Source organism: Rhinatrema bivittatum, chromosome 2 (assembly GCF_901001135.1).
Source record: "Rhinatrema bivittatum chromosome 2, aRhiBiv1.1, whole genome shotgun sequence".
NCBI lineage: Eukaryota > Metazoa > Chordata > Amphibia > Gymnophiona > Rhinatrematidae > Rhinatrema > Rhinatrema bivittatum.
The window spans coordinates 157,083,218-157,110,466 of record NC_042616.1 but is presented as its reverse complement, the minus strand read 5'-3'; the positions used below and the strand labels follow the sequence as shown (position 1 = coordinate 157,110,466).

At 44.7% G+C, this 27,249-nt stretch overlaps 1 protein-coding gene across 2 annotated transcripts in view; it reads right to left on the bottom strand.

The window, feature by feature from the left end:
* Nucleotides 1-27,249, bottom strand: part of LOC115084217 (GTP-binding protein 10-like) — a 665,348-nt gene that overhangs the window by 564,312 nt on the left and 73,787 nt on the right. For both annotated transcript variants that reach the window (XM_029588786.1, XM_029588784.1), the window contains exon 6: nucleotides 8,575-8,673. In XM_029588786.1, coding sequence (XP_029444646.1) covers nucleotides 8,575-8,673 — 99 coding nt within the window. The remainder of the gene's footprint in view (nucleotides 1-8,574; nucleotides 8,674-27,249) is intronic.

Genomic DNA, 27,249 nt, shown 5'->3' with positions numbered 1-27,249 from the left:
CAAAGCCGGCTCAACTTGATTATCTCCACTGTGAAGAACAAATAGGAAATTCATCTTACGGAAAGGTTTAGAAACCTCTAGATACCTCATGACATGTCTCTTGACATCCAAGGAGCACAAGAGGGCGCTATTCCTCCACATCTCTTTCCCTGTCCAGAGGCAGCAGGGAAATGGACTGATTCAAGTGAAAATCTGAGAGCACTTTTGGCAAAAATGCGTCACTCAAAGGAATGGTTCCCAGCAAGATAAGGTCTAAAGCTCAGAAATTCGACGTGCAGAGCAAATCGCCACAAGAAACACTGTTTTCAAGGTCAGTGACTTCAAGGAAAGGCTATGCATTAAGAAAATAAGAAATTGCCATGCTGGGTCAGACCAAGGGTCCATCAAGCCCAGCATCCTATTTCCAACAGAGGCCAAACCAGGCCACAAGAACCTGGCAATTACCCAAACACTAAGAAGATCCCATGCTACTGATGCAATTAATAGCAAGTACCCAAAAACTAAGTCTATTCCATTTTACTGCTGCTAGTAATAGCAGTGGCTATTTTCTAATTCAACTTAATTAATAGCAGGTAATGGACTTCTCCAAGAACTTATCCAATCCTTTTTTAAACACAGCTACACTAACTGCACTCGTCATATTCCTTTCCAGATCATTTATATATATATATATATATATATTGAAAAGCACCGGTCCAAGTACAGATCCCTGAGGCACTCCACTGTTTACCCTTTTCCACTGAGAAAATTGATCATTTAATCCTACTCTCTGTTTCCTGTCTTTTAACCAGTTTGTAATCCATGAAAGGACATCGCATTCTATCCCCTGACTTTTTAGTTTTCTTAGAAGCCTCTCATGAGGGACTTTGTCAAACGCCTTCCGAAAATCGAAATACACTACTACATCTACCGGTTCACCTTTATCCACATGTTTAAATATTAACCCCTTCAAAAAAATGAAGCAGATTTGTTAGGCAAGACTTCCCTTGGGTAAATCCATGTTGACTGTGTTCCATTAAACCATGTCTTTCTATATGCTCTACGATTTTGATCTTGAGAATAGTTTCCACTATTTTTCCCAGTTACATTGGCCACCCTCCAGTTTTCAGGTACAATGGATGATTTTAATGATAGGATACAAATTTTAACTAATAGATCAGAAATTTCATTTTTAAGTTCCTTCAGTACCCTAGGATGCATACCATCCAGTCCAGGTGATTTGCTATTCTTTAGTTTGTCAATCTGGCCTACTACATCTTCCAGGTTCACAGTGATTTCATTCAGTTCGTCTGACTCATCACCACTGAAGACCATCTCCGGAATTGGTATCTCCCCAACATCCTCATTAGTAAATATGGAAGCAAAGAATTCATTTAGTCTTTCTGCAATGGCCTTATCTTCCCTAAGAGCCCCTTTAACCCCTTGGTCATCTAATGGTCCAACTGACTCCCTCACAGGTTTTTTGCTTCGGATATATTTTTTAAAGTTTTTATTATGAGTCTTTGCCTCTATGGCCAACTTCATTTAAAATTCTTTCTTCGCCTGTCTTATCAATGTTTTACACTTAACTTGACAATGCTTATGTTTTATCCTATTTTCTTCTAATGGATCCTTCTTCCAATTTTTGAAGGATTTTTTTTGGCTAAAATAGCCTCTTTCACCTCACCTTTTAACCATGAAGGTAATCGTTTTGCCTTCCTTCCACCTTTCTTAATATGTGGAATACATCTGGGCTGCGCCTCTAGCATTGTATTTTTAAACAATGTCCATGCCTGTTAAACACTTTTAACCTTTGCAGCTGCACCTTTCAGTTTTTTTCTAACTATTTTCCTCATTTTATCAAAGTTTTCCTTTTGAAAGTTTAGTGTTAGAGCTGCAGATTTTCTTATTGTCCCCCTTCCAGTTATTAGTTTAAATTTGATCATGTTATGATCATTATTGCCAAGTGGCCCCACACCGTTACCTCTCTCACCAAATCCTGCATTCCTTTTGGATGAAACGTAGGGTCGTCAAGAAATCCAAGACCAGATTAAGACTCCACAAAGGTACCGGTAACCGCAAGGGAGAATGAAGATGTTTTACTCCTTTTAAGAAACAGGTCACTTCTGGATGCACCGATAAGGATTCAACCATTCACCTGACCCCCGAAACAGGCAAGCGACTCTACCTGTACCTTCAAGGAATTAAAGGTCAACATTTATTCAATCCATTCTGCAAAAATTCCAAAACGAACAGGATTTTAATTGAATGAGGAAGCACTGCTCGATCTTCACACCAAGCCTCAAAAGCCCACCAAACCCGCAAATACACTGTGGGGTAGATTTTCAAATAGCGCAATTTGGCGTACTTTTGTTGGCGCATCAGGCGCCAACAAAAGTACGCTGGATTTTAGTAGATACGCGCGTATTTAGTAGATACGCTGGATTTTAGTAGATACGCTGGATTTTAGTAGATACCCTGCTCGCCTAAATCCGGGCGGATTTAGGCGAGCAGGGCTCTGAAAATCCGCCCCTAAGGAAGTGGAGAACTTCTTTGCTCATAGCAAGGTGGCAATCACCACAGTTGAATATCCACGCTTCAGCAAGCAAGCCCTCTCAAGGGCCATACCGTAAAACAAAATAGAGTCAGATCTTTGTGAAAAACAGGTCCCTGTTGCAACAAATTCCTGTGTGCCAGAAACCAGAGGGGGGGGAATCTACCAGAAGCCTTCACAGATCCGCATACCGTGGTTTCCCGAGCCAATCTGGTGTCACCAAAAGCACCACCCCTCTGTGACTCTTGACCCTCCAAACTATTCTGCCCAACATGAGCCACGGGGAAAGGCATACAGCAGCTGGTCCTCCGGCCAGTCCTGCATAAGAGCATCGATACCCAAGGACTTTGGATCTCTCCTGCGACTGAAGAATAGAGGAACATTCGCATTGCGAGAAGCCGCCAAGAGGTCTAGAAAAGGAAGGCTCCAGCAATCCACTATCAGCTGAACTACCTCGTCTGACAATATCCATTCTCTTGGTCCAGGTTCTCCAAGATGAGAAATTCTGTTCTTACACTGTCTTTTCCTGCAATGTGCGAGGCCGAGATCTCCTGAAGATGCATTTCTGCCCATTCCATAAGTTGGTCTATCTCCTGCGACACTTGCTGGCTCTTAGTTCCTCCCTGCCAGCCAACATTATCCGGACCGTTCAACCTTGCAACCTGCTGCTGAACTGCAAGCATGCCAACCGGACTGCCCATGCTTCCAGTTGATTGATGTTCCAGAGAGACTCTTCCACATTCTAGCGCACTTGCGCTGTTAGTTCCTGACAGTGAGCTCACCAACCCTGGAGGCTCGCATCTGTTGCAAGAACTAACCAGTCTGGCAATTTCAGGGAAACTCCCTTTCTTAGATGATTCGCTGTAGTTGAGAGCAGATTGCCATTCGCAGGTGGAGCTGAATCGAATAGTTCTGAGACTGTGGGCTCCAACGAGTCAGCAGGGAGTGCCGAAGAGGACACATATGCACTCTCGCTCATGCCACCACTTCCAGGGTTGCCGCCATCTAACCGAGATCCTGTAGATAGGACCACACTGTCCAGCTTATAGTGTTCATCAAGAGATGCACTCGCGCCATCAACTTCTGAATACAGGCTTCCGGCAGGAAAACCATGCCCTGCTTTGATACTCTAACAACTGAGATGACTGAAGACTGCGCTTGGCTAGGTTCACCACCCAACCAAGCTCCTGCAACAAGGGGATCACCTTGCAGGTCACCAGAAGGCCCTCTTCCAGCAACTTGGCCCAAATCAGCCAGTCATCCATAACGTTAGAAAACATTCTAAGAGCAGTAGCCAGACCAAAAGGCAGCGCATGAAATTGATAATGTCACCGCAATATTGCAAAACACAAAACGTTGGTGCTCCAATCGGATGGGAATATGGACATATGCCTCAGACAGAACCATGGAGTTAAGAAATTCCCCCGACTGCACTGCCATTATCACTGAGCGCAATGTTTCCATGCCAAAATGAGTTGCCTGCAAATGATGGTTGACCTCTTTGAAATCCAGGATGGGACAAAAGGAGCCCTCCTTCTTGGACACAACTAAATAAATGGAATATCAACCAGTATTTTCTTGAGACTTGGGCACTGGGATCACAGCGCTCAAACTGAAGAACCTTGACAATGTACACGCCACTGCCTGCTTCATCTGCGGGGAGTGGTAGGGAGACACCATGAACGCATCCTGAGGAACAATGCAACACTCCAGTACATATCCCTCTCATAACACCTCCAGGACCCACTGATCCGATGTGATTTCAACCCATCTCTGATAAGAAAGAGAGACGCCTGTTCTCAGGGGTGGTCGGCTAACCTTCATTGGGAGGCTTGGGAGGTTCCACTATCCAACCCTGCGATCCACCTGGGCTGCCTGGGACAAAAAAAACTGAGACCTATCAAAAAGTTGAGCCCTCTAAAAGGTTGCTCCTCTGTAGGGTCAACAATGCTTGGAACCCCTGGCACAACCCCTCATGCCAAAGGAGCATATCCTCTGGCAACAGAGGAACCGGGAATTTGCCCCATTTACTGGCCAGTTTCTCCAACTCATTCACAAACAAGAGGAAGCCTTTAAAGGGCAATTTCGTAAGATTAGCCTTGGAGGGTCGCATTGGTTGACCAATGTCTCAGCCATAACTGATGCCTGACCACTATTACCGAAGCCACCCCTCTGGCTGAGGTGCAGACCAAATCGCAGCCTATATCTGCTAAAAAGGCAGCTGCTGGCTCCATAACTGTCCTGGAATTCACTTTAGAGTCAACTTCCTGAGAGAGATGTAAACAAGAGTGAGCCAGCAGGGAACAAGAAACAGCTATCTGCAAGGTCATTGCCACTGCTTCAAATGCTTGCTTAAGGATGGCCTCTATTCTCCTATCGTGCACATCCTTCAGTGTTGCTCCTTCCTCCACTGGGATAGTCGTCCACTTAGAGTCGGCACAGACAAGTGCATCCATTTTCAGAAAATGCAGACGCTCTCTCACCACTGGATCCAAGTGGTACAGGCCTTCCAAAGCCCAACTGCCTTTGAAATTAGCCTCCAGGGCATCTGACTCAAGATCAACCAATTCTTGACTGGCCTCCACAAAAGGGAAACAACAAGAGGCTTTATACAAGGAAATCAAAATGGGATTTTTATTTGGCTCAGGTATTTCCAGCATCTTCAACGTCTGGGAAATCAGAGCAAGTAGCTCATCTCTATGAAAGAACTGCAACATAGTCCTATACGGTTCCAGTCCTGGAGGAATTTCCCCATCCTCCAGAGAGTCAGGATCAGCCTCATCATCAGTGCCATCTGGATTCCTATCAGGAGGACCTACATCCAATCTAGGTGTACTTTGGCACTTAACAGTAGTACTAGGCAAGTGAGAGGTCACCACCTGCGACTCTGAACTGACAGGATTGGACAGGGCTATCATCAGGCTTAGGAAAATCAGAGGAAGATAATTCTTCCTGAGCTTCTAAGCAGTGCTGGCACAAGTTAGAGGGCACTCCAGGCTGAGATGCCTGGATTTGACAGGCAACACAGAGGGAAAGGCGCTTAGGTTTCTTAGCCACAGGCACTATTAGTCTGTCAGTACACTTCAGAGGTGACTGAAGGTGTGGGAGCAGCTGAATTCACGCTGTAAAATTTAGGCACACAAAATTTAGGCGGCCCAAGGTTAGGTGTCGGAAAACTAGGTGCACTTCCGCTGCTCCAAACCTAAGCGCACAACCAATGCATCCCAGATTGTGCGCACAGGTAGTGTGCCCAAAAAAACTGGGTGCACAACTCGGACACACAGCCAGATGCACTTGCATGCACCGATGGTCCTGAAGAAAGGAGCCTAATGGGCAGAAAAAAGTGCGTGAAAACGCCGCCACGGCCTACCATGCAGCACTCAGAAAAAACTCTACAGACCTAGCCCACCCAGGCTGCTCAACCTACCGGGCTTTCCAAGTCCCTTAACCTCCCACGGAAGCGGGAATGAACGTCAGAACAGCGCACCGAGCACGGAGACCTGAAGAAGGGGAAGGCCTACAAACAACCCTTCTACTTTGTCTTTGTCTTTCTACTGTTTTTTTTTTTTTTTTAAACCTTACCTGAGCTTAGCCTTTCCCGGCAGAGTACAGAGATGGTCTCCGGCTGTGGGGGGAGAGGGCATATACCATCACTGCCATACTTGGATTCCTGCACCCACTGTCATTCAACTATTTTAAACAGCTAAACCAAGCCGGCTGAGAAAACCAGCTACTGAACCAAAGCACTCATCTTTCTTAGATATTTTAATATTTATGTTGAAATTATTTGTTTTTAACATTTATGTTGTCGATTTCACTTGTTTTAGTCTTATGTCCTAAATTACATTATGTATGTTTTTATTTGTAACCCGCCCCGAACTTTGGAGGATGTGGGAAATAAATACTTTTTAAATAAATAAAATAAATAAATAAAATAAATCTGAGGGACCATGGAAATCATAGAAACATAGAAAATGACTGCAGAAAAGGACCAAACGGTCCATCCAATCTGCCCAGCAAGCTTATGGAGTTGCATCAACAGTATGAAGGCTTATTGGTTAAGGGTGGTAACCCAATAATAAGAAAAAGAGCCCAGAATCTCCACCAAAACCAATAGTGAATACCAAAAAGGAAATCCCCAACAGCCAAACTACCACGCTCGTCCTGCAAAAACAATCGAATAATCGAATGAACGCATCAGCAAGCCTGATTTTTAAATACATAAGAAAACACTTATAAAAAAATAAAAAGACTGTCGCAAGTGATGGAGCTGTCCAGGCGGCCCGTTGAATGAGAGAGCATGCCGTCACCTCAGGAATTCTCAAGTGGGAGAGAGACCATTTGGTATCACCGCAGGAGAGTGGGGCAAATTAAATCTCCTTTTATTTCTCCTTCTAAAATCTGAAGCAATCCCCAACAGGGAGATGCATGCCCACTATCTGCTGGAGATGGAGAATACTGGCAGGCTGATGTCACTGCAGGAGTATATCTACTGTGATGTCATTTTGCTCCATCTCCATCTGCTGGTAGAGGTGCATAACCCACTGGCCCTAAATTCATCTGTCTAGGTGCTAGGAAATATCCTATAATTTTTGGATATTTTCAGGTAAGTCTATTTTTGGTTTAAAAAATACATTTGCACAAAAACATTTGTAAAAAAACATTTGCACAAAAACATTTGCACAAAAGCAAATACACATCTCTTTTGGAGACTGCTCAGACCCTTTCTTCAGATATCAGAGGTCTGGACAGTTCATGGACTAAAGCATATTTTTTGTTAGTCCTTTAAAAAGTATCATAACCTACTAAGTCCCAAAAGTTCTCCATACTACTTTACACATATCTTTAAAATCTTGCATGACACTATTTTCTAGTTTCAGAAATGTACCTTAACTCTAACTTATCTTCATATAAAGAAGTTAGGCAATTATACTAAACTTGCTGTGCTAATAGTAAAATTAGTATAATCTGCTGGGTTCCCCATTTTCTTGTCAAAAAAAAGAAAAAGTCCAAAAGAGCAATATCTCATCTCTAACAATGATTTACATTTTTTACATTACCCTCATAGGCTTAGAAGATTCAGTTGATATTAGGATGAATAACTCTATGATGCTGCATAGTGCACGCCATGATTTAAGGAAGTTTGATTCTTGTGGTTAACAGTATGGCACAAAACTACTGCAACAGAGGGCAATTTTCATAGGCATTTCCACAGTTAACAGAGGGTTTTACATGAAAAATAGCCTATTTGGAAATTTCCTACTGTCTGCTTGTAAAAGTACACATGTAGTGTCAATATATGCATATTTTCACATGCAGAGAGGAACCATTCCTGGGGAGAATTGGAGAGGGAATAGCGTCTACAATTGTCATTTTACTGGGTAAAATACTCACAAAACAGCAGGTGCAGGTCTGTATGTATACTTTTTTCTGACTCAGTTTTCAAAGGGAAAGCTTTGCCTTTGAAAATTGATAGATTTTGAGAATAAAAAGTACCTGCAAACTTTACACTTCTGCAAATAGTTGGAAAGTTGACCTGCAGGAGGATATGCTTCCAGAGTTTGAAATCCCTCAGTACCATTTCACTCAAGTCATAACCTTCCTATACATACCTTCTCTCTCCCTGCATTCCTTAATCTTTCTTTCCCAAACGTTTCCTCATTCCTATACAAACCAATTACAGTGAATCTTTACTATATTTGGTATTGATGTTTATCAAAAAACCAGAACCAAAATGGATTAATACAAAAATTGATAAAGGACCACCTTGTGAATATCATTTTATACTGATCTAACTAATCTATGTCAGTTAAATAAGTATTAAATAATAGTCACAAAGTGGTCCTTTCTTATCAATTTACTGATTATCTCTCATTAGGAAACTATTTCCTTTATTATTGTATATACTCTTTGTAGAAAATAAAAGGTTTATTAATGCTCTGTCACAGACTTTCCTATTTGTGTGTGAAGTGATCAGACAGATGCATTGGAATATCACATATATTTCCCATTTGAACCATAGAAAAAAATAGTGCATTTACCTTCACTCTTTTGCATTGGATGTTCTGTACTGTAAAAGTTTATGATAGAGGAACAGGTCTGTATCCTCACCAGAGAGTTAGGCACCCTTATCAAGTTACCTAAAAGACAAATATTATACATGTTATCAGAATCATGGGAATTGTCAGTTCAGATTTCATGGATCAGGACTATCTCTTGCAACAACCACCTCAGCAATTATACATTTTAAAGATATATATATATATATTTAGAGCACGCAGGAGGAGGAGAAGCCAGCCATTTACTGTGGCTCATTTACACACACAAGTTCAAGGTTTGGTGCTGTTTTGCGAATTGATGTTTGGTGGGCTACTTCTCTGGGTGAGTGGACATGGCAGCAGGCAAGGGGCAGAGGTGTACCTGAGACTGACTGGAGGGTTACTGAGTCATACTGGGGGGTGACAGAGAGTGTACTGGAACCTACTGGGCTATATTAGAAGATTGCAGTGAATGTTACTGGGAAAAACTGGGCTATACTGGGGTTAATTGGGATATACTGGGGGTGTAAGAGTGAGTGTACCTGGGATTGACAGGGCCATACTTGTGAGTGAGATTGTGCTGGAGAAACCATTTTCAAAATTACTCTAATAGGGTTATGGATAATCATGTCACAATGGTTGAGAAGGGAGAGAGAATAGAGGAGGAGGAGGCACCCCTTACAGAGAATATACAAGACTAGAGCACAGTTTTTGGAAGGGTCAGAAGGGCAAGTCATGAACAGGTTCAGATTGAACAAGGAAACCATACTGTACCTATGCGAGCAGTAAGATCAGAACTTATTTCTACCATAATGCACTCTTCCGCTCTGTCTTGGGGGCTATCAATTGCACTCACATCCCTATAAGGGCACCAGAGTGAGACAAGGCCACCTACCAAAATGGCTTCCACTCCCTCAATATACAGGTGGTCTGAGATGACAAGAGTATCATCTTTGATATCGTGACTGGGTTTTCTGGATCCAGTCATGAAAACTATATCTTCTCACAGTCAGGAATTCATGACCGCTTCCAGAAAGGTAAGAATGCACTTACTATTACCACCACACAGCAACTAACTTCTTCTTTTGGTCTCCCTCATATCTAGGTGGATTGATAGCTGTTGCGACTGTCGCTGCCTGACGTCTTCACTCCGCCCTCTTTACCTCTGTGGCGACTCCCTCCTGGTTGAAGGATGGCTGGCTTCCGCGGCATCTCCCTGCCGAATTCCTCCGGCGTCCCCGGACTGGCCCGACGCTGCAAATACGCCATGTTGCCTGAAGCCTAGGGTGCGCACGCGCTCCGATTGAAGTACCAGCAAGGGCACGAACCTCAGGGGCGTCCACCTGAGATGACATCATCTGCTTCCGATATTTAAAGGTCTCTGTTATCGCTAACAGACTGAGTTAGCAAGGATTCGTCCAAGCTACTCTGCCTCCTCGGACTTACCAGAGGTACCCGCTCCTCGGGGGCCTCGCTCTCTCTTTGCCTTTCAGGTACAGACAGGAACCGGTACTCGCTCCTCGAGGGCCCTCGTTACTGACTCTCTGCTGATTCTCTTCTGCCTGGAAGTTATCGCTGCCTCCATCATTGTGAGTTGCCATTGCTCTCTCAGAGCTTTCCCTGGAACCAGGTACTCGCTCCTCGAGGGCCTAGCCTTTCCAGCTGCTGAGCTTCTCCAAGACCATTATTGTGAGTGTTGTCATCTAGTTCTGTTCATGAACTCTGCATACCCTGCCTACTCACTGTCTACAGTTTCTCAACAGCTCAGCCATCCTGGGATCGCTGTTCCAGTATCTGAGGGACTTCAGCCCTGCCAGGCACTTCAGCTCACTATTGCCACCTCTGGTGGTTTCAAAAACCTGTTTAATAAAAGAACTAGTGTGTGTCTGTCTCCATACTCTGAGCCTAGCCGGTGGTCCCTCTCGGGATCTTCCCCCGGGGGCATGGTCATCTGCCACTGGCCCAAGGATCCACCCACAACTAACACCAGAATTATTACAGAAATAACTCCCCTATCTGATTGCTCCTCCCATCAGCATAGCGGATTATTACAATAGCACTGGCCCAGGAGGACCGTGACAACCTGGTCTAGGGGAACTATCCTGCTTCCCAACATTACAGGTGACAGGATATGCAACTCAAAACCTGACTCGTGATTCCACTAGGTAATCCATGGACTGCTACAGAAGCTCATTACAACAGGACCTACCAGCAGACCAAGGCAATCATTGTGGGAACATCTGGCCTATTCAAAACATGTTTCTGATGCCTGGACAGATCTGGGGGATGACTTCTCTACAACCCTGCTAAGGTCTGCAAAATCTTTCTAGCCTGCTGCATGTTTCAAAACTTGGCTAAATGCAGAGGCCTAGCTCCTGCAGACAGAGTAGAAAATCATCTGAATGAAGAGGAGGCACAGAACCTGACTCATGAGGAATTGTAGGAGATACATCGCCAGATTCAAGAGCAGATAATACAGGAAAGAAACACTCTGATACAAAGACATTTTAGACGATGAAAGTGCATTTATTTATATGGTGTACTAAGGCATTTAAAAAAAGTAAAAATACATTTATTATAGGAGTGCTCAATGTGATAAAATATAGAGACATGACATTTAGTGGCTTTTTTATCTGCCCTCTTTTACATGCCTGAAATTCAGCTGCCTTGTCTTGACCAAGTCTTGTGCTGCTTTGCAGCAGGGTTCTAAGGCAGCCGACACTGCCTTCAGAGGGCCTGGAATGTGGGGGGCAGTGGCACATTATTATAGCTGCTAGAAGGGCCTGGAGAGCTGTGAGGCTACTGAAAAGATGAACCAGAAACAACTGTGGGCCTATCCTCCTCAGCACCAGTCACCTAGGAGAGAGGGGGAGCATCTTCTCTGGTGGTGGTGATGATGCTGGCTGCATCAGTATTGGTGGTGGTTGCAGAAGAGGAAGTGGAACCACAATGGGTGGTGGTGGAGCTATATGTAGAGCTGCCCACAGGGCAGGAAGAAGTCCATCCTGGAGAGGTACCATCCAGGGTGATGGTGCTACAAATGCTGGTGGGGGCTTCATCCAGGGAAGTATCACATAGAGCTGCTGGGGGCTGAGGCTGACAGCGGGACATCCTCTGCAGCATCTCCCTCCACACTGCAGCCTGGACCTACATTTCTTCTCAAACATCCCTTAGCTCCTCCTACATGCCCTGCCTCTCCTCTTGGACAGCATCCTCAGGTCTCATATATCATTTCTGAGGCCAGTGATCTCCTCTACCACTCGGGCATTCGGTTACATTATATGCCTCTCCATGGGAGTGCCCTGCTTCTCCTCTTCTCTAGGAGAGGCGAAGCCTTCCTCTGCTGAGCTACCTTCTTCTTGTCCACCTGCATGACATCAGAGATCTGGCATGCATGACATAGTTGCAATCATCTGCATCTCTGTATGCTTCTTCCCCCATGGGCTGTTGCTCCTTGGCACTAGATGCTCCTTTGCTGGTCTCTCATCCTTCATGTTCTCTTGTAGACAAGCAAGCACGTCTCATGAGCACCGCCTTGCCTTTCAGAGGCCACTGGGTCTCAGTGCAATGGAATCCTCACTTGGCTGCTCCCTTACAAAAAGTAAGAATGTACATACTTTCAATATATAAGCTATATGTTTTTTTCTCTTTACACTCACTGGGCCTTTTTTCCTGCCTAACAAAAAAACTCCATGGGCTCTATTCTAGCACCGCCTGCTAAACCGCTAACTGGATAGAAAGCATTTTCACAGTACCAAAATCTGTCCTTGATACACCTGTAAAGCACAAGCAGTCAAGGACAGAGAAATTGCTCATTAACTGAAATGAATCTTGATTAGGGTTGCCAACTGGCTCAAGATTTTTAGGATAGGTTGATACAGTCCTTGATTTATATAATTGCAATCTTGAATTTTTAATTTGGACTTCCCTATTGCATTTCCTTAAAAAAGCTATAATAATAGTCACTGCATGTAGTGTGGAAAAACCAGGACTGGATCAACCTATCCAGAAAATACTGAACTACCCTACTCTTCAGTGCTTGCTATATCTGACCTGTGCATCATTTCATGCTGCTAAACAATATGGAGAAATTACTCTTACCTGATAATTTCTTTTTCCTTAGTACAGTCAGGTGAACCTAAAACCAGTGGGTTATGCACCTCTACCAGCAGATGGAGATGGAGCAAAGCTGACATCACAGTATATAAACCCCTGCAGTGACATCAGCCTGCCAGTATTCTCTGAAAAAGCCAACTGTGGACAAACTAGCAAAACTTGATTATTAACAGCCAACAGGAAAAACACTGAGTTCAGACAAAGAACAATAACACTAATCTAGGAACTGCACTGACATTTACCAGTACTCCCTGGAACACACAGCCATGCAGGAGGGCCATAGCACAACCAACCGGCAGCTAAGAGTGGAAACTTGGATTCACCTGTCTGAACTAAGGAAAAGGAAATTATCAGGTAAGTAATAATTTCTCTTTTCTTAGTGCACATACAAGTGAATCCAAAATCAGTAAGATGTATCAAAGCCACTCATGAATAGGGTGGGAGGCTGCTTGCGGTCCAGTCAAAACCGCATATGCGAAGAAAATCTTCTATAACATGAACAGTAACAGACTAGTATTCATCCAGGCATAGTACAGTATATATCGAGTGTACTTCATAGGGAACATGTCACTATGTCTAATCAAACTGGCGCTTCTATTGTCTTTTAATTCCTTTGTTCTAGTAAGGATTATAAGAACTATATTCTTTTGTACTATGATAGAGGATATACAATGTTTTAATCATGTATAAGCCAATAAAAATTTATAAATTAAGAAAAAAAAAACCCACATGTGAGAAGGCTATGTCCTCCCGGGACTGCACATCCAGAATATAATGCCTGGAAAAAGTGTGTAGGGAGGACCACGTCACAGCTCAGTGGCTCAGTATCCACATATACGACCTGCCTACCTCCTTAATCCAGCGGGCTATTGTATCCCACAATGCCGGCTCACTTTGTTTACTCCAGCCATGGAGAATAAACTGCTGATCTGTATTTCTGAAAGGTTCCAAAACCTTCATGCCTTTTGACATTCAAGCGCCATAACAGGCAATATTCCTCAGCATCTCTTGCCCTGTCCAGAGACGGCAGGGAAATAGACTGATTCAAGTGAAAATCCAGGACCACTTTTAGTAACAAGGAAGGAACAGTACACAGCTGTATCGCCCCTGGAGTCACTTATAGAAACAGCTACCAGCAAGACAAGGCCTGTAGTTCAGATACTCGACGCGCAGAACAAATTGCCACAAGAAACATCACTTTTAAGGTCAGTAATCTCAAGGAAAGGCCACATATCGGTCAAAACATAGGGCCTACTAAGAAACCCAAAGCTAGATTAAGACTCCACAAGGGCACTGATAACCGCAAGGCTGGATGAAGAAGCTTCACTCCTTTCAAGAAATGGGCCACACCTGGATAATCCGACAAGGGTCCACCATTCACCTGACCTCGGAAACAAGCAAAAGCCTGTACCTTTAATGAATTAAAGGTCAACCCCTTACTCAATCCATCCTGCGAAAATTCCAAAATGAGTGGGATCTTAACTGAATTAGGGAGAACCCCTCAATCTCCACACCAAGCCTCAAACACTCATCAAACCCGCACACAGACTAAGGAAGTGGAAAACTTCCTCGCTCATAGCAAGGTGACAATCACCACAGTAGAATATTCCTGAGCCCTCTCAAGGGCCAAATCATAAAACAAAATTGAGTCAGATCTTCATGAAGAACAGGACCCCGCCCTAGCAGATCCCTGTGTGCCAGAAATTGGAGGGGGGAGTCCACCAGGAGCCTTTACAAATCTACATACCACGGTATCCTGGGCCAATCTGGTGCCAGCAAAAGTACCATCCCCTTGTAATATTCGATCTTCCAAATAATTCTGCCCAACACGGGCCACGGGGGAAAAGCATACAGCAGTTTGCCCTCCGGCCACTCCTGCATGAGGGAATTGATGCCGAAGGACTTTGGATCTTGTTACATGTGTCGTTTGCGGAAGACCTGCGGCATGGCCCCCCTCATCTTTCTATAGTGACTCCAGCCTCTGGTTCCTCCTCGCTGGTGGCGGTGAGCTGTCAGCTTTGTCCTCGGGCTTCCCCCAGTGCTTCCGGCTCTGCCAAAGTTCTCAGCGTTCCCGGTCCAGCTTCCACTTCTTGTCGGGCATCTCCGTGTGGCCCGTGGAGAGACGATGCTACTCACACCGCGCCCATCCCTAGGTGCGCATGCGTGCATCACTGATTCTTAAGTAGGGACCGCGGCGGGAACCTAGCTGCGGCCCCGGATGATGACATCAACCCGACTACAGTATTTAAGCTCAGGCTCCGCTCCCTAGCTTGCCTTTGCAACAGGTCTCCTCACTGGTCGAGTACTCGTTGCTTCCTAGAGATTCGTCTCATCCCTGCGTTCCTGTTCCTCGTTGCTCCTGGTTCCTGTTTCTTCGTTCCTACTCTGCTTATGCTTCGGATTGACTACATGGTTTGACTTTGCTTTGCCTGACTTTGCCATTGATCATCTCCAGACCCAGACCTCCGCTTCACCTGACTACACTACTGCTTATCTCCAGACCCAGACCTCTGCTTCGACTGACTACGCTACTGCCTATCTCCAGACCCAGACCTCTGCTTCGCCTGACTACACTACTGCCTATCTCCAGACCCAGACCGCCGCTTCATCCGACTACACATTACCTATCTTGAGACCCAGACCTCTGCTTCGTCCGACTATGCATTGCTTATCTCCAGACCCAGACTTCGCTTTGCCTGACTACGCCTTTGACTATCTTCGTGATCAGACCTCAGCCTTGCTTGCCACTGCCTCGGATTGCCGACAGCCCTGACTCAAGCTTGCCTTTGGACGTCTGTCCTACTTACTCCCTGGATGTGGTTTCTTCAGCCTTCGGCCTGCTTTTGCTTGAGCGCCCCCTGTCTGCCTTCATTCCATTGGCACCTGAGTTTCCAGGATACTACCTAGTCCAGAGTAAGACTGTACCATCTCTCATCTGCTGTCTCTGGGCTGAATTGACTTCTTCTGCAACTACATACAGTGGCCCACCTAAGTCCTGCTGGCCCCGGCACCCAAAGGCTCAACCCGTAGGGAACGAGGGCTGGTATAGGTGAAGTTCCAGCAGCCTCTGTCTATCAGCCCATTCCACCTGCCAACGGTGGGGACCCATAGGCCCTTGCCTACGGGTTGCGTCAACCCCACCTCAGTCCAAGGGTCCACCTCCAACGCAACAGATTTCTCCTGCGATTGAAGAAACGAGGAACTTTCACATTGCAAAAAGTCACCAGTAGATCCAAGAACGAAAGGCCTTAGAGATCCACTATTAGATGAAGCGTCTCATTTAACAAGTCCCATTCTCCTGGATCTAGACTCTGTCTACTGAAGAAGTCAGCTCTTACATTGTCTTTTCCTGCAATGTGCGAAGCTGAGATCTCCTGAAGAATCAGTTCTACCCATTCCATCAGCTGGGCTATTTCCTGCGACTCTTGCTGGCACTGGTTTCTCCCTGCTGATTGAAGTAAGCCACTGTCATTGCATTGTCCTACATTATTCGGACTGCTCGACCCTGCAATCTATCACCAAAACGCAAGCATGCTAACTGGACCGTATGGGCTTCCAACAGATTGCTATTCCAGAGATACTCTTCTCCACTCCAGTGCCCCTGCGCTGTCAGCACCTCATAGTGAGCTCCTGAGTCTTGGAGGCTCGCATCTGTCATGAGTACTAGCCAATTTGGTGAACTTAGGGAAAACCCTTTCCTTAGATGATCTGCTTTTAACTACCACTGCAGTTGAGTGCAAACCTCCATCAGCAGGTGGAGCCGAATTAAATAGTATCAAGACTGTGGGCTCCAATGAAAGAGCAGAGTGCACTGAAGAGGATGCATATGTACCCTTGCCCATGGTACCTCCTCCAGGGTCACCACCATCAATCCCAGCACCTGCAGATAAGACCACACTGTCGGGTGTATTGTGTGCACCTGGGCCCTCAGCTTCTGAATATGGACCTCTGGCAGGAACACCCTGCCCTGTTCTATGTTGAACCAAACACTGAGATACTTTAGCATCTGAGATGGGCAGAGATTGCTCTTGGCAAAGTTCATGACCCAACCTAATTCCTGCAACAAGGTGATCACCTTGCACGAGACCCAGAGGCTGTCTTCCAGACTCTTGGCCTGAATCAGCCAGTCATCCAAGTTCATATGTACCAAGATCCCATCCTTTCAGAATTCCATCCCACCACTACCATAACCTTGGAAAAAGTTCTGGGCACAGTGGCCAAACCAAACGGAAGTGCCCCAAAACCACGAAATGCAGAAACCGTTGATGCTTTAGTCGGATGGGAATATGTAGGTATGCCTCAGACAAATCCAGAGGCGTCAGGAACTCCCCTGACTGTACTGCCATTATCACTGAGTGCAAGGTTTCCATGTGAAAATGAGTCACATGCAAATGACGGCTAACTCCTTTGAGATCCAGAATGGGACGAAATGGGCCCTCCTTCTTGGGCACAGCAAAATAAATGGAATATTGTCCCATATTTTCTTGAGACCTGGGAACTGGAACCACAGCAAGCAGCCTTAGGAGTCTTGACAACATACGCCCCACTGTCTGTCTCTTCTGCAGAGAGTTGCAGGGAAACAGCATGAACACGTTCCTTGGGACTGCAAAACTCCAGAGCATAGCCACCTCGTATCACCTCCAGAACCCACTGGACTGTCGTGATCTTGACCCACCTCTGATAAAAAAAAAAAAGAGAGAAGTGACCTCCTATTTCCTGTTCCCAGAGGTGGGTTGGCACACCTTCATTAGAAGACTCGGGGTGCTCTACTACCTGAGGTTGCACCCCATCTGGGCTGCCTAGGATGAAAGGACTGAGATCTACCCAAAGGTCGAGTCCTCCAAAAGGTCACTACTCTGTAGGGCTGAAAACATCTCGAGCTGAAGGACATGGCACTTGTTTCTTATCATTTGGTAATTGAGGAACCGGGGACTCATCCCACTTATTGGCCATTTTCTCCAGCTCACTCCCAAACAAGAGCGAGCCTTTAAAGGGCAACTTTGTAAGATTAGCCTTCGAGGCTGTATCGGCCAACCAATTTCTCTGCCGTAGCTGACGCCTAGCTGCTACTACCGAAGCTACCCCTCTGGCTGAAGTGCAGATCAAATCGCAGCCCGCATCTGCCAAAAAGGCAGCTGCTGGTTCCATCACTGCCCTGGAATTTTCACCAGACTCATCAAACTCCTGAGAGAGCAGCAAACAAGAGCAAATCACCAGGGAACAACAAGAAGCTATCTGCAAAGTCATTGCTATTGCTTCAAAAGCCTGCTTTAAAGATAGCCTCAATTATTCTATCCTTTGCATCCTGCAAGGCTACTCCCCCTTCAACAGGAATAGTTGTATGCTTGGTAATGGAAAAACAAGTGCATCTATCTTCGTAAAACACAATTGCTTTCTCACAACTGGATTCAGGGGGTACAGTCTGTCCAAGACTCATCCCCCTTTAAAATTAGCTTCTGGGGCACTCCATTCAAGACCAATTAATTCTTGAACAGCCTCCATAATAGGAAAGAAATATGAGGCTTTACACAAGGAAACCAGAATGGGACTTTTCTTTGGCTCAGATATTGATTCAGCCCCAGGTACTCCCAGCATCTTCAATGTCTGGAAAATGAGATCCGGTAACTCATCTCTATGAAAGAATCGCAACATAGTTTTATATGGTTTCAATCCTGGAGGAATCTCCCCATCCTCCAGGGAGTAAAGATCGGCTCATCATCCATGCTACCTGTATCCCTATCTAGAAAACTTGTTAGGAAGCACTAGGAGAGCGGTTCCGCTTACCAGGGGATGTGTGTTCTTGGACCATGGCTCGACCCCAGAGGAACTCTGAAGAGGTGCCGTGGCAGGCGAGGCATGCCCAAGCATGGGCTGGACAGGAGCGAGGCTGAACTGAAGACAGATGACTGGAGATACTGACCCTCCTCTGGACCTGCCCGCTTCGGAAGACCAGCAAAGACCAGAACATGGAGATTCAGACGAAGACTCAGGAACAAGGTACTTGGGTGCACAGATGAGACTCAGGAATGAGGTACTTGGATGCACAGACGAGACTCAGGAACAAGGTACTTGGATGCACAGACGAGACTCAGGAATGAGGTACAAGGCATTCAGAAGACTCAGGAGAGGTACAAAGCATTCAGAAGACTCAAGCAAGTACTGGGTTGAGACTGCGACGCAGCGCGCCCTACACAGTCCACTCGTGGGACTGGTCACGGACCACGCTGGATTCGAAGAGCCTCTAGAAGGATGTGGATCAATGAAAAGGAACATATCTCAGAAGCTGTAGAGGCCTGCATTGAGGCGCGTCCTACACAGCCGCCAGTGGCTGGTCGCGGACCACGCTATGACTGTACAGGTTCTGGCAGAGTCTTTGGCTTCCCTGCCGGCTGAAGACCCAGGAAGTGGCTGCAGCACGTTGGGGAGAGCAGGAGCAGCAGCGGTGGTCCGAGCCACATGGGAGAGCTCCCAGCGGCCCGACCCTGCTGCGCAGGGCCGGAGGGAGACGGAGATCTGCGAGGCGATTCAGCGGCCCAACTGACCGTTCTTTCCTGCAACAGGCTGGAAAGAACCGGGCTTAGTAAAATCAGAGAGGGGCAACTCCTCCTGAGCCTCCAAAGAGCGCTAACACAAGTTAGAATGAATGCCAAGCTGAGATGCCCTAATATGACAAGAAACGCACAGGGCAAGGTGCTTAGGTTTCTTCGCTATAGGCACCATCAGTCTGCCAATACATTTGGATAAGGCACACAGCACTGTGCCAAAATTAAGTGCACAACTTGAACTCCCTCAGGATGCTCAGAAAATGTGCACAAATGGATCCCGCCAAGCTGAAATGCATTAAAGAATGGCCTCAGCCTAATGGATTACATGCGCTTCAACACTTTCTGGGGTTTGCGAATTATTATCGCAGTTTTATCCAGAATTTTTCTAAACTAGCTGCCCCCTGTCTGCTCGGACTCGCAAAGGAGCCAACATCAAGGCGTGGCCGGTCGAGGCTGAAGAAGCTTTCCAAGCACTCAAAAACTTCTTTCTTCGACAACCATGTCTTCGGCATCCCGACCCCAAGCTCCCATTTATTGTTGAAGTGGATGCATCGGCTGAAGGGGTTGGTGCTGTTCTGAGTCAGACTAATACATCAGGAGTTTCCAACCCTTGTTCATACTTCTCCAAGAAATTCTCAGCGGCAGAACGTAATTACTCCATCGGGGATAAGGAGCTTCTTGCTATCAAGATGGCATTAGAAGAGTGGCGACAGTGGTTGGAGGGAGCTCAACACCGCATAACTATCTTTACGCACCATAAATATTTAACATATCTTCACCAGGCTCAACGTCTGAACCCTCGTCAGGCCCGTTGGGCCCTCTTTTTCACTCGCTTCAACTTTGAATTACGGTACCGTCCTGCCGACAAGAACATTAAGGCTGACGTCTTATCTCGATCATTCTCCACAGAGGATACTGAGGATCCTGTACAACATATCATTGACCCAGCTCGTATCATTCTGTCTGCTACTTTCACGGTACCACCAGGGAAGACTGTGGTGCCTAAACGGCTTCGTAATAAAGTTTTGGTGTGGGGTCATGATTCCAGGTTGGCGGGACATCCCGGACGAATGCGAACGCAGGCTCTCTTACAACAGTACTATTGGTGGCCTGAGATGCACAAAGATATACGAGCCTATGTAGATTCATGTCCAGTCTGCGCGCAACATAAAGTCCTCACCGGGAAAACGAACACAAGCTCCACACTCACTATCCAAGTATGCACAGGAAAGGGTAAGTATGCAAATACCACTAAAAAAACAAAACACAAATCCCAGCACAGTAATAACCATAAGATTATTACAACTACCAATAACCTAATTCCAGTAAAACGAACCAACAATAGCATACTAATGATCTCCTTTCTTCTAGAAAACGCAGTGACAAAAAATTTCCCATCATCACAGACCTGCTATATGACACAAAACCTAATTTTATAGCAATAACAGAATCATGGCTAAAAAAATCAGATGTAGTTATAAAGAATCAGATACCAAACAAAAACTACGAGGTCTTCTGCATCCCAAGAATAAATAAAAGGGGTGACGAACTATTACTAATTATTGAAAAAACATTTAAAACTAAATTACTACCAATCAAAACACCAACAAATCATGAAATTGCCCTTTTTGATACTAACCAATTTCAAATCTGTCTAGAATACTGCCCACCCAGTCTCCTCAAGCTAAATATCTCCCCACTAATAGAATTTTTCACAACTAATCTAAACCCCTCCAAACCCACCATAATTTTAGGAGACTTTAATTTACACATGGACGCTTTCCCCCTATCGAATACCTGCCAAACACTGATTGACATCATGACTGTATTAGGGTTTAAACTGATCACTGATAAACCTACACACAAAGCTGGACACTCACTAGACCTAACTTTCATTAACAGTACCCTCCTTGAAAACATAAAAACCGAATACACACAAATCCCATGGTCAGACCACTTCCTCATTAACTCTCAGATCAAGCACACAGGACAAATAGTAAAGCAAAACACTGAACCAGCCGAATTCTTCTATCGCCCCCCTTTCAACACAGACATTCTTAAAGACAAACTAACGGAAAAATTAACACACATCAACTACGAAAATAGTCACAACGCCACAACAGACTGGTTAATCAGCACCACTTCATTAGCTAATGAACTAAACCCTCTAAAAACGGCTCGCTTTAAAGAACAAAAGCCAAATAATCCATGGTATAGTGATCAAATCAAAGAAGTCAAACGGATACTTAGAAAAAAGGAAAAAGAATGGAAAAATAACAAAACAACTGAGAATTTAACAAAATACAGAAAACAACTAGCATACTACAAAAAAATAATTTTAGATACCAAAAAGAAATACTACAGCTCAAAAACAGAAAAATTTACAAATAACCCCAGAACCCTATTTAACATAGTAAAGAACCTAACAAATGATAACACAAGCAATCACTTGTCCCTACAAGAAAACCAATGCAATGATGTAGCACAATTCTTTAAAGACAAAATTGAGAACCTAAGAAAAAAAATCCCCAATACTATGAAATAAGAAATTAAGATGCCCACTAGAGATGTCAGTATATGGTCAGAATTTGAGGAAGCATCACATTCTGAAGTCGAGAAAATGATCAATCAACTGAACCCAGCTACCCACGCTATTGACACCATACCCATTTTAGAATTTAAAAAACTAGCCAACACTATAACCCCAACACTAACTAAAATCATCAACCTCTCACTAGATGAAGGAGTAATGCCGGACACCTTGAAAGGAGCCATAATCAAACCAATTATCAAGAAAAAGAACCTCGACCCACTAAGTCTCAGCAACTATAGACCAGTTTCCAACCTACCCCTAATAGCCAAGCTAATCGAAAAAACAGTGCAAAACAACTATCAAACCACCTCGAAAATAACAACATCCTATACCCAGCTCAACACGGATTCCGCAAACATTACAGCACAGAAACATTGTTATTAGCTCTATCAGATAATATCTTAAGAGGATTTGATACAGGAACACACTACATCCTGGTTCTATTAGATCTCTCTGCAGCATTTGACACCGTGAATCACAGAATTCTAATCAACAGACTAAAGGAAATAGGACTCACTAGTAAAACAATGAAATGGTTTCAGTCATACCTACACAATAGATGTTTCCAGGTACAAATCAAAAATGCACTCTCAGAAAAAGTCACACTGCAAACCGGTGTCCCACAGGGATCAGCCCTATCGGTAACACTCTTTAACATTTATCTCCTCCCAGTCTGCCACCTACTAGCAGGACTCGGAATCATTCACTACATATACGCTGATGATATACAACTATTATTACCCATTGTAAACACCATTGATGAAACAATGAAACTAGCCAATATGTATCTTGAAATAATCAGACAACTCCTAAACCATACGGAACTGGTAATTAACATTGACAAAACTGAGTTCTTATACCTTGAACGAAAAAACACTCACCATATACAACCAACACTCATAACCAAAACAATTCAAGACATTGAGTTTGCAATAAAAACAAGAAATCTAGGAGTAATAGTTGACCCTGAACTAAACATGAAACAACACATCTCACAGAAAATAAAGGAAGGATACGCAAAACTTATGATCCTGAGGAGACTAAAACCCCTTTTAACGACAGACAACTTTCGCACAGTTCTACAAGCAATGATATTCGCAAGCACAGATTACTGTAACTCCCTGCTATTAGGATTACCTCAATCTACAATTCGGCCACTGCAAATACTGCAAAATTCCGCTGCTAGAATTTTGACTGGCAAAAAAAAAAGAAATGACCACATTACAGGAACACTTGCTGAACTTCATTGGCTTCCAATAGAACAAAGAATACAATATAAGGCATTATGTATAATCCATAAACTAATCCACGATGAAAAAGCTGACTCGCTTAACACAGCACTATGCATCCATGTTCCACAGAGAAACCTGAGATCTGCCAATAAGGCTCTTCTAACCATCCCCTCTGTCAAATCAGCACGTCTCACGCAAGTAAGGGAAAGAGCACTGTCACTGGCTAGTCCCGTACTATGGAACACCATGCCACTTGAAATAAGACTACAGAGAAATGTGAAAATTTTCAAAACCAATCTGAAAACCTGGCTTTTTAAACACGCTTTTTATAAAGATAAAGAGAAGGAGAAAAACAGATGAGGAATAAAGACACACTAAAGTTAGAAGCTGTTATTTTTAACCTAACATGCAAGTGCGCACATGTTACAAAATCAGGGGTCGGCGCACACAAGGGGTGCACACTTGTGCATCTTGCGCAGGCCGACGCCCACAGCTTTCCTCAATTCCCTCCCAGTCTGCTCCAATTTCGAAGCGGACTGGGAAGGAACTTCCCAACCCCCTACACTAACCTCCCTTCCCCTAACCTACCTGCCCCTAGCCCTAACCTAGCCCCCCCCCCAGATCTTTATTTTACCTTTTGCGCTGAGGCAGGCGCAGGTTGCGTGCGCCGGCACCCTGCCAGCATGCGATCCCCTGACACAGCGGCAAATGGCCACTGTGCCGGGGGCCTCTAGCCCCGCCTCTTTCCAGAGGCTCCGGGACTTGGCACGTTACCGGGCTTTTGAAAATTGGCTCGGCGCACGTAAGGCCGGTCACACCCGTAAATCCCCGGGATTTATACACATACCACTTTGAAAATCTACCTCTTAGATTTCTGTACTTTTACACTGAATTTTAAAGTAGCAAACTCTCTTCTAATCCTCAAGCTTTCTTAGACCACTAATGCCTCAGAGGTGTCTACTCTGTTACAGATCTTAGTGTCAACTAGGGATGTGCATTTGTTTCATCCGTTTCATACGTTTCCTATACAAGCATGTAATATGGAACGTATGAAATATATGAAACAAATGCACATCTAATTGACATGTAATGGGAAACGTATGAAACAAATTAAATGAATGAAACGAATGCACATCCCTAGTGTCAACTGCAGAAAGGCAACCTTCATACTTTAATCCCTCTGCAATATCATTCAAAGACACTGAACAAAGCTGGCCACAGGAAAGATTTCTAAGGCACTACACCACTACCCACTGTTGTCTGTCATTCTACCAGTTTCTAATTTAGTTCATCATCTTGGTGCTTCACCCCAGGCTGCTTCTGAGCCTCCTGTGTGCAACAGTATCAAAATCTCAGGTAAGCATCCTAATACGATGTTCAGAAGGGTGCCTAACTGGAACTTTAGGTGTCTAGGGACCAAAATTCAAAAGAAAGCTGAGCGCCTACATTTAAGTCCCTAAATCAGGAGTCTATTTTCTGCTGAACTCAGAAGCCTTTCAGATGAAAATTCAAATAAATTTAAGACTGTAAGTTAGACCTCTAAATTTAGGAATGCTATTGATTTGCCAGATTTAGGCTACTAAATTGGGTGCCTATTTCTGAAAAACAGTTATAAATTCCTAGTGAAACCAGGTGCCTAAATAAAGGCACTCAGCCTTAGTAAATTTTCAAAAGGACCAAGTTATAAGCCTAACTCTTTGAAAATTGAACCCCTACTTTTTAGCCTGCACAAATCCCACAAACTTTCAAACACAAAGTATATGCATAAATTGTGTATGAAAATCAGATTATGCAGTTAAAACTACATGTATACACTTACACCATTTAAAACAATGGTGTAAAGTATGCGCATTAACTTGTCTGCCTACATTTTTTAAATTTATCTGTATATGCATAGTTTCTTAAACATCTGAACACCCTCCCAGGCTGGGAATTCCTCTTTTCTGTATGGCTAAAAATATGCTCATTGTGAAAGTACACACAGACTTTCAGCTGTCTAAAAATCCACTTAGTCAGATATGGATGAGTTAGGCAGGTTAACTTTTGTTTCACACGTGTAAGTCATTTAAAATTATTCCCATGTGTGGTACATAAAAGGATCACATCACCAACAAATCAGTAGACTCCTGCCTATCATATAGACTATCATCATAAGATCAAGTAGACACGAATCGCATACAGTGAAATGATTTTATTACAAGCGCAATAATTTACAAAAATATGCCAAATTACTAGCATCTGCTGACAGAATGCAAAATTATTGCCTACTGTAGCAGATCAAGACTGAGGAACGAAGAAATACTAGCCATATCGGCAGATTCGGCTCAGGATGGGATAGAGAGGATAAGGAGGTGGTAGCTTTAGTAGCAGTTTGGCACGTAGGTGGAAGAGAGGTGGCAATGGCAGATCGGGCCTAGGAGGGAGGAGTCAGGAATGGCAAATTGAAATCATGAGAGCGAAGAGGCAGCAATTGATCTGGGCCAAAGGGCTTTTCGTGTGTTGGTAAGCCACAAAACAGTAAAATGAAAAAAAAAAAAAAAAAGCCCTTTTCCTTTAAGAAAATCTGTAGAAAAACAATGCAATAAAATCATCCCAGATAATATACACAGAAAACGTAGTATTAGGTAATCCGCACCCCACCAACATAGCCATGATGGGAAAACAAATTTGGCCCATATATTGTGGGGCGGATTTTAAGAGCCCTGCTCGCGTAAATCCGGGCGGATTTACGCGAGCAGGGCCTTGCGCGCCGGTGCGCCTATGTTCCATAGGCCTACCGGCGCGCGCAGAGCCCCGGGACTCGCGTAAGTCCCGGGTTTTTCGAGGGGGGCGTGTCGGATCGGCGCGACGTTTTGGGGCGGGACGCGGCATTTCGGGGGGGGCCCGGGGGCGTGGTTTCGGCCCGGGGGCGTGGCCACGCCCTCCGGAACCGCCCCCAGGTCCCGTCTCGGCGCGCTAGAGGCCCGCTGGTGCGCGGGGATTTACTTCTCCCTCCGGGAGGCGTAAATCCCCCGACAAAGGTAGGGGGGGATCTATATAGGGCCGGGGGGGTGGGTTAGATAGAGGAAGGGAGGGGAAGGTGAGGGGAGGGCGAAAGCGAGTTCCCTCCGAGGCCGCTCCGATTTCGGAGCGGCCTTGGAGGGAACGGCGGCAGGCTGCGTGGCTCAGCGCGCGCCGGCTACACGAAATCGGCAGCCTTGCGCGCGCCGATCCAGGATTTGAGCGGCCACGCGCGTATCTACTAAAATCCAGCGTACTTTTGTTTGCGCCTGATGCGCAAACAAAAGTACGTGAAGGCGCGCTTTTTGAAAATCTACCCCTAACATTTCAGGCTGATACATAGATCTTAAATTCTGCATGTTCAGCATTTTTAGAGAAAGACACTATCAAACTGAGGATGCACACTGAAAGAAATTATTCTTTTTCAGGACATCCGAACAGTCATCCTAGATGAAAATGACACTGAAATGCAATTTTTATGATTTGAAAGCTTTGTCTATTAAGTGAATCCCCAAATACTACCATTAGTGAGTTAAGGATTAGTAGTCTTTTAGTACAGGATTCTATCTTGGCTTAGACTTTATGATATTCCAAATTGAAGGACAAGTCCAAAACATATGCTTGGAGTTCCCAGTGTCCCAATAGTTCCTCCACCATAATGGAAGTCTCTTAGCTTCATTTGATATAAAGACATTAGCCGATTCTGTACTGCACTATTATGAAGCCTTGCACAAAGACTTTGGAAATGCAGACCCAGAAAGAATTCATGTCTTTCACCTGGATAGGGATACCAAACTCTTCTGACTAGAGATACTATAACCAAAGTCCTTCTTTCCTGATTTGTTTCCTAGGATTAGCAATTAAAATTATCTGAAATAATTAGATAGCTTCCAGAGCCTATGGTGACCTTTTGCTTCAATATTCTAGAAAAAGCAAGTTTGCTTACCGTAAACTGTGTTTTCCGTAGATAGCAGATGAATTAGCCATGCTGTCTGGGAGTCCCCAGCTGAAGTATTGAGTGCATTCACTTGTCTGCCTACATGAGATTATTTGTAGGTCAGTTATTGCGCAATACAGAATAGGAGGCGGACAGTTCCGAAGTGATTGAACTAGTTAAGTGTTCTTTTGGAGATTTATCCGCCCCATTTTTACGTCATCTCCCGACTGTTTGTCTAAGCAGTAATGGGATGTG